Consider the following 6,846-nt stretch of genomic DNA (forward strand, 5'->3'; position numbering starts at 1 on the left):
TGAGCATTTGAAAATGTCCTATCTGTGGGCATTGACCTTGTGTGTGTGTGTGTGTGTGTGTGTGTGTGTGTGTGTGTGTGTGTGTGTGTGTGTGTGTGTGTGTGTGTGTGTGTGTGTGTGTGTGTGTGTGTGTGTGTGTGTGTGTGTGTGTGTGTGTGTGTGTGTCCGTGTCCCTCTCCCCGTCTACGAGACGGAGAGAGGGACAGAGGGAGGCGGGCACGCCCAAACGATAGTGATGAATGACGCCCGTCTGTTGCTTCTCGTTTATATCTGCGTCCTTAGATTGGCAAAGGTATCCAGCGCTAGTGCGTCGTGGGCGGGTGGATGTCCTGCTTATAAACCCAGATCTTTCCTCGTGGGCGGGAACAGCAACAGTAGTGAAGCTCAGGAAGAGAGAGAGAAAGAGAGGAGGAGAAGAGGCTGTGGTGGCGGCTGTGGTTGACCGGGGTTCGCGGAGGGGGCGAGGTGGCCGCCCCTGAATGCCTCTTCGACCGCGCATGGACGACCACCTCAGCCTCCTGCAATCACCCCCGCCGAGCGCAACCAAAACCCGGAGCGACAACCTGGTGAACCACGGATACACCGAGACAGAAGGCGACGTGATGACGGTCGTGGCGTGTGACAACATGCTGGAAGAGTCGGCGGCTCTCCCGGGCCACCACTCCCTGGACCGATATGAACCGGACCAAGAATGCTGCGAGAGGGTCGTCATCAACATTTCAGGGTTACGCTTCGAGACCCAGCTCAAAACTCTCTCCCAGTTTCCCGAGACGCTCCTGGGGGACCCCAAGAAGAGGATGAGGTACTTTGATCCTCTCAGGAACGAGTACTTTTTCGATCGAAACCGACCCAGCTTTGATGCCATTCTGTATTACTACCAGTCTGGCGGGCGCATCAGACGACCCGTAAATGTGCCCATTGACATTTTCTCTGAGGAGATCCGATTCTATGAGCTGGGTGAGGAGGCTATGGAGAAGTTCAGGGAGGATGAGGGGTTCATAAAGGAGGAGGAGCGGCCGTTGCCAGAGAATGAATTTCAAAGACAGGTGTGGCTGCTTTTTGAATACCCAGAGAGCTCGGGTCCCGCACGGGGCATAGCGATAGTATCTGTCCTGGTCATTCTCATCTCCATTGTCATCTTCTGCTTAGAGACATTGCCGGAGTTCAGGGACGACAACAGGGATCCGATCACCATTGCACCTGTGATTAATGGCACGCTCACGTATTTCACCAGCCCATTCTCTGACCCGTTCTTTGTTGTGGAGACGTTGTGTATCATCTGGTTCTCCTTCGAGCTGCTGGTGCGCTTCTTTGCATGCCCGAGTAAAGCCACGTTCTCCAAAAACATTATGAACATTATTGACATCGTGGCCATCATTCCCTATTTCATCACCCTGGGCACAGAGCTGGCAGAGAGGCAGGGAAACGGACAGCAGGCCATGTCATTAGCCATTCTGCGCGTAATTAGGCTTGTTCGGGTATTTCGTATCTTCAAACTCTCGCGTCACTCCAAAGGCCTTCAGATTTTAGGACAGACTCTGAAGGCCAGTATGCGTGAGCTGGGCCTGCTTATCTTCTTTTTGTTCATCGGTGTCATACTTTTCTCCAGTGCTGTTTACTTTGCTGAGGCAGATGACCCAGATTCGGGTTTCACCAGCATCCCGGACGCTTTCTGGTGGGCTGTTGTCACCATGACCACCGTGGGCTACGGGGACATGCACCCCGTGACAATAGGAGGAAAGATTGTGGGGTCTTTGTGCGCCATCGCTGGTGTGTTGACCATTGCCCTGCCTGTGCCTGTCATCGTGTCCAATTTCAACTACTTCTATCACAGAGAAACGGAGGGCGAGGAGCAGGCACAATACCTGCACGTGGGCAGCTGTCAGCCTCTAGCAGACACAGAGGAGCTGAGGAACACTCGCTCCTCTTCCTTAATCAGCAAGAGCGAGTACATGGTGATAGAGGAGCACGGTATCAACAGCGCTTTCAAACAGCAGCCCAACTTCCCCACCACCACCACCACACAAAACAACTCACAGAATTGCGTGAATATAAACAAAAAGATTTTCACTGATGTGTAGCCAATTTTGGAGTCATGGCCCTGAACACAGAAAGGGGCGGTGTGTAAACACAGCTGCTTCTGTCGTTGCGCTGCAGCGTGTGGAAGCAAATCAGATGAAGAAAGAAAGCAACCCCTGTCTGTTCAGAGACGCTGCTTTGTGCTCCACTAAAAGAATCCGGATTTTTCATTTGGCTGATCTGATTCATGATTCTCTGTTTTCCTTTCGCGCTTGGAGAGAAAGAGCTCTTAAAGTAGCTATTAGGATTGCTATTCTTCTCTGAGGAAGGATATTGACCTGTTGTGCATTGTGCAATAGTCAAAATATTATCACAACAGGTAGTATTATAAGCTTTATTACTGTGAACGTAGTACAACTGTATGCTTGATGAATCACTCACATTGTATTAACATGCGTTATGAGTCGTGATTCGTCAGCCATAGCCTATGTAGCCTATACTATTCAGTCATTTAAATCTGTGTGTGTATAAACACATGTAATGTCTGAAAAACTCAGTAATGCATATATTATCTCAATTAGACCGTTCTGTGATGCCTTTATTGTGCGTTAAAGTCTAGTTCAAATGCTGCTGTCTTTACAATAATCCCCTGTATTTCCTAAATATGAATGATCCCAGTAGGCTATTTAATGCGTTTAAACGTCACCATGTAAACTCAATGTCCCGCCGACTGGCAGTGTCTCAACATCGGTTTAAGCGGGGAAAGACGCAAACAAAAAGCGATCAAATATGGAAAGTGCTTCTCTTTGGATGCCTCAAATATAGCCAGTCGCCATGGCGACGGTCGTTTCTTCGGTAACCCCAGTCACTGTTGCCATGGCATCCTTGTTTCCACAGTAACCCCCCCCCCCCCCAGATCCCAGATGGATTGAAAGCTATATTGAAGATTATTCTCTAAAAAGCGTGTCTTCAGTCTTTTATAAGACTATTTTGCCCATCAGTCTTTGTGTGCCTAAAATACAAGCTCACTTAGTGACTTTAGTATTGACACAAAAACAAATTAGAGTGAGAAGGTCTGTTTACAAATTGCCACCATGGACTGTCTCCAGGAATTATGAATGGACTGGAATCACATCATCGTGTCTGGCTGCCCAGAGTGCGCTACTGCGTGGCCTCAGCAGAGGCTGCTGTTCTCCAACTGATAAAACTGGTAAGTTCTGAGGACTGTCATGCCCCTGTCTCTTTATGAGCTGTCCCTTTACCTAATGAAACTAATGTGTTTTTTTTTACTGTTTGTGTTTTATAGACAGGCCAGTTCAATCTAGACAATACCTTATTGAAATTACATCTCTATTAATAAGTGCAGCTTTTTGCCATAGGTTTTATTAATGCCTAATAATATACTGTTGTCTCACGAGTTGGAGGTCATTTAGACCTCCAGCCTGAGTTTAAAGGTTTTCCTATTTAGTTAAGTAGGGTTGATGCTCCTGCAGTCAAGGATGTGTTTAACCTTCAGCTGACTTTGTCTATGAAATGGGCACAAAACAGCATACCCACCCAGCCTGTCTCACTGCTGCCCCCTGGTGGCCAATATGTCCTGCTAACAGAACAGGTGGCGCACCTGCTTTGTGTCTTATTTTGCCACTGATGGCAAAGAGACACAGAGACCAAATAGCCAAAATACCAGACCACAAGAGCAAAGAGAGCTGCTGGTTTGACACCAGTATTGCTAAATGCATAATGTGCTGTTGGAGATTGTTTTCCTGTGCAGGGTGGTGGGGGCTACTATGTATTTTGTTTGCTAAAAACAGCATATTACTACTTTCATTCTTATAACAATTGGTTTATATTGCCGACTCAATGTGTTAATTTGGATTTTAAGAAAATATTGGAAATAACTGCTACGGTATGAACCAATACCTTGACTTTATTTTCTGTACCACATTCTAGTCTTTGAAAGGGCTGCACTGCTACCCGTGTAGATTTATGTCTAGATTTATGTCCACTGTCCTCCCTGTCTGTGATTACTCTAACTCAAACGGAGATGAGAGTGAGAGGGAAATAAAAATGTTAAGAGTTAGGACGGGGAAAATATCAAGCAGCCATGGTATGAATATTTTTAGTGTGACTGGTTGTACTAATAGTATGTATACCTCTCCAGTCATGGTCAAGTGATAATTAGGGTAGTCTCGTCAGCTGGCTTAGCCTACCCTAAAGGCAAAGTGGGAGGTCCCACAGAATGAATGACCTTTTCATTGATTATTCCTTTCCATTGTGACCCCTGACCTTGACTTCATATATTTTCAGTAAAGACCTCCATATTGGTCAGTTAAATGGCCTGCTCGTTTCTCAGTTCACAAAAGCTTCAGAAAGAAGAAACACTACTCTATTGATCAGTAATATTTATTTTTTAACTGGATTGGTCAGTCTGAAATCTGTTCTCATAGGCAAGATGGATTGTTAGAGACAAAACACGGACAAAAAAAGTACTGTACCACGCTTGTCTTTTCAGTTCATATTCTGTCCACCTCTGGTAATGTGCATCTCGGCAGCTTGCTTGGGTGTGTCAGAGGCTCTAATTTCCTCTCCTTACCCCCACTCCTCTTTAAGTTTACTACAATTTAGACATTTAATTGATGCTGTTATACAGGGTAAATTGCAATAAGTGAGCAGTTAAGATGCACGTCGGCTTCGGTCGAAGATGGATTAATGAGAAATGTGATGGGGACAGTTTTAGAGAAATGTTTCCCTTTTTGTTACCTGACTGTCTCTCTTATCATAAAGTTCTCCTCTACTCCTCATCGCCTCTCCTCCTCATATCCTCTCTTTCTCAACTGACAGTGTTTACAGTCTGAGTTTTGCACGAGTGGTAATGAGACAGCAGGGAGAAGAGAGCAGTCTTTTGTTTTTAATATAACCACTGAGTTGTGTGAGGGGTCTTGCTACGCTGTGTGGCTAAACAAGTTTTTTTTTCTCCTATGTCTCTCTCTCTCTCTCTCTCTCTCTCTCTCTCTCTCTCTCTCAAGTGAAAGTTGTTCGATATGTCTGCACAGACCTGATGACCCCAATTATACTGCCTCCCATGTAGGTACAGAGACTCCCTTTGATAAGGAGAGTAGATGTGACATTTGTGAACTTCAACTAACAATGTTTTGATGTTTTGAAACTTTTCTCTAATTTATTATTATATATAGATTACCAATTAACCTAAAGTGACCCTTTTTTTTCTTTTTAGGGGCACAAGAACTCTGGTCTTCCCGTTGCGTCATATTGGCCAAAGTTAAGAATTGAGACAGAGCTCTCACCGGATCATGTTTTCTTCCCTTACTTGCTTCCTGCTGACTGGTGTCCTATAACCTGGACTATGTGCCTACTGTACCAGTTCTCCCCCTCCAAAGGAACACTCTATCCAAAATGCAATTGCAAGAACGACAACAAAAAGATGTACAACATATTCCAAGTACAGTTTTGTAGTTGCAGTTGCCTTTATGACTGCTTCTCTTCTGAACACGCTGTGAGTGGAACCATCACAGGATCAAAAGTGATTCCGACAGTAGCAGAATCCAGCTGGAACTGTTAGGGACTCTGACAGTTCTCCAAACTGCTTTCAATTTCAAAAGGACAGATTTAGGAAACGGGCAGCAATTTTGCAAAGCACATTTACCCTAATTCCTGAACTTCACACAGATTTCTATATTCCGTATCCATATTGCTGGGAAATTATATTAATCGTGGATAGTAACTCACAAACAGCTTTTACCTTAAGTCAAAAGTGGCAAAAAACTGAGGCCCTGATTAGGTGATATGAAACTGTGATACAAATCAAAGACTGTTAGCCATATGCCTTTGGTTAGCTCTGTGTGCTCTGTGTATGTGAAACACACACCTATGTATGTGTGCTGGTTGCAGCCTTTCCCCTGACCTGCAAATGGAGAACAATATTGAGACATGCACTTACATACAAACACAGACACTCACACACACACATGTAAACGGTGCCTGGCTCTCTTTTATCCCAGAGTGCACTGGTGTTTTTTGGGATGGGGCAGAATAATGTCAGGGGAAGGCTGTGGATGCCAGTATTTATGTTGTGTGATTCTGTGCTGTCTTAAACATGACCCATATAAAGAGATTATGAGTTGTACTGTCTTTATTTCAGAGGAGCAGCAGTCTGTTTTCACTCAATTACTGAGAGAATGGAACTTATTTATGTCAAACAATATCTTGTTCTAATCATAGACCTTATTACCTATTATGTGTGCGTACAGTTTGTTTTGATTATGTCATGAATAGAGACATTTAAAACAACTGTGTGGATGTGTCTGTACAGTTAATCAACTTCTATTATTCACTCCAATTATGTGTTTAGTATTAGCAACCTATTTAATTAGTATTTCATTAAGTAAAAAATATTGTAAGTAAAAACATCCAGTTTTTATCAAGTGGTTAAAGTGCTTATAAAATATAAAAATTGGATTCTGGGAATGATTAATGAATCTGTTCAATGCTGCTCTAATTTCAGTCATTAATGGGGGCATTAAAATCCAAAAATAAGCTGTTCACATATCATTTTTCCTATGCAGAGCCAACCACAGTGGCAGTCTTTAGGTAGTGAACAACAGCGTTTGGCTCGCAGCCGTTTAGACGGCTGGTTACAGAAAAACAGACTTGTACAACAGAAGCCTCCATGTGGCTGTGCTCAAACAGACAGAACAGGCAACCACTCTGTAACAGGGTGACTGGGCCAATCCTTTGTGTGAGTATACTGCGTCTATTTGTAAACATCAATGCAATAGAAGGGTAAGACACTATTGTGTCTGACAGATT

At 44.2% G+C, this 6,846-nt stretch overlaps 1 protein-coding gene across 2 annotated transcripts; it reads left to right on the forward strand.

Moving 5' to 3' along the window:
* The first annotated feature begins 308 nt into the window (after window positions 1-308).
* LOC117947632 (potassium voltage-gated channel subfamily A member 3) lies at window positions 309-6,151 on the forward strand. Of its 2 annotated transcripts, none has more exons than XM_034876741.1 (3): window positions 309-3,229; window positions 5,046-5,107; window positions 5,255-6,151. In XM_034876741.1, the coding sequence occupies exon 1, from the start codon at window positions 480-482 to the stop codon at window positions 2,079-2,081; it is 1,602 nt and encodes a 533-aa protein (XP_034732632.1). In that variant the 5' UTR covers window positions 309-479; the 3' UTR covers window positions 2,082-3,229; window positions 5,046-5,107; window positions 5,255-6,151. The 2 variants fall into 2 exon arrangements, with proteins under 2 accessions (XP_034732632.1, XP_034732631.1); XM_034876740.1 differs by having other exon boundaries at window positions 5,046-5,103.
* The last annotated feature ends 695 nt before the right edge of the window (window positions 6,152-6,846 follow it).

The sequence above is a fragment of the Etheostoma cragini genome, chromosome 7 (assembly GCF_013103735.1).
Source record: "Etheostoma cragini isolate CJK2018 chromosome 7, CSU_Ecrag_1.0, whole genome shotgun sequence".
Classification (NCBI taxonomy): domain Eukaryota; kingdom Metazoa; phylum Chordata; class Actinopteri; order Perciformes; family Percidae; genus Etheostoma; species Etheostoma cragini.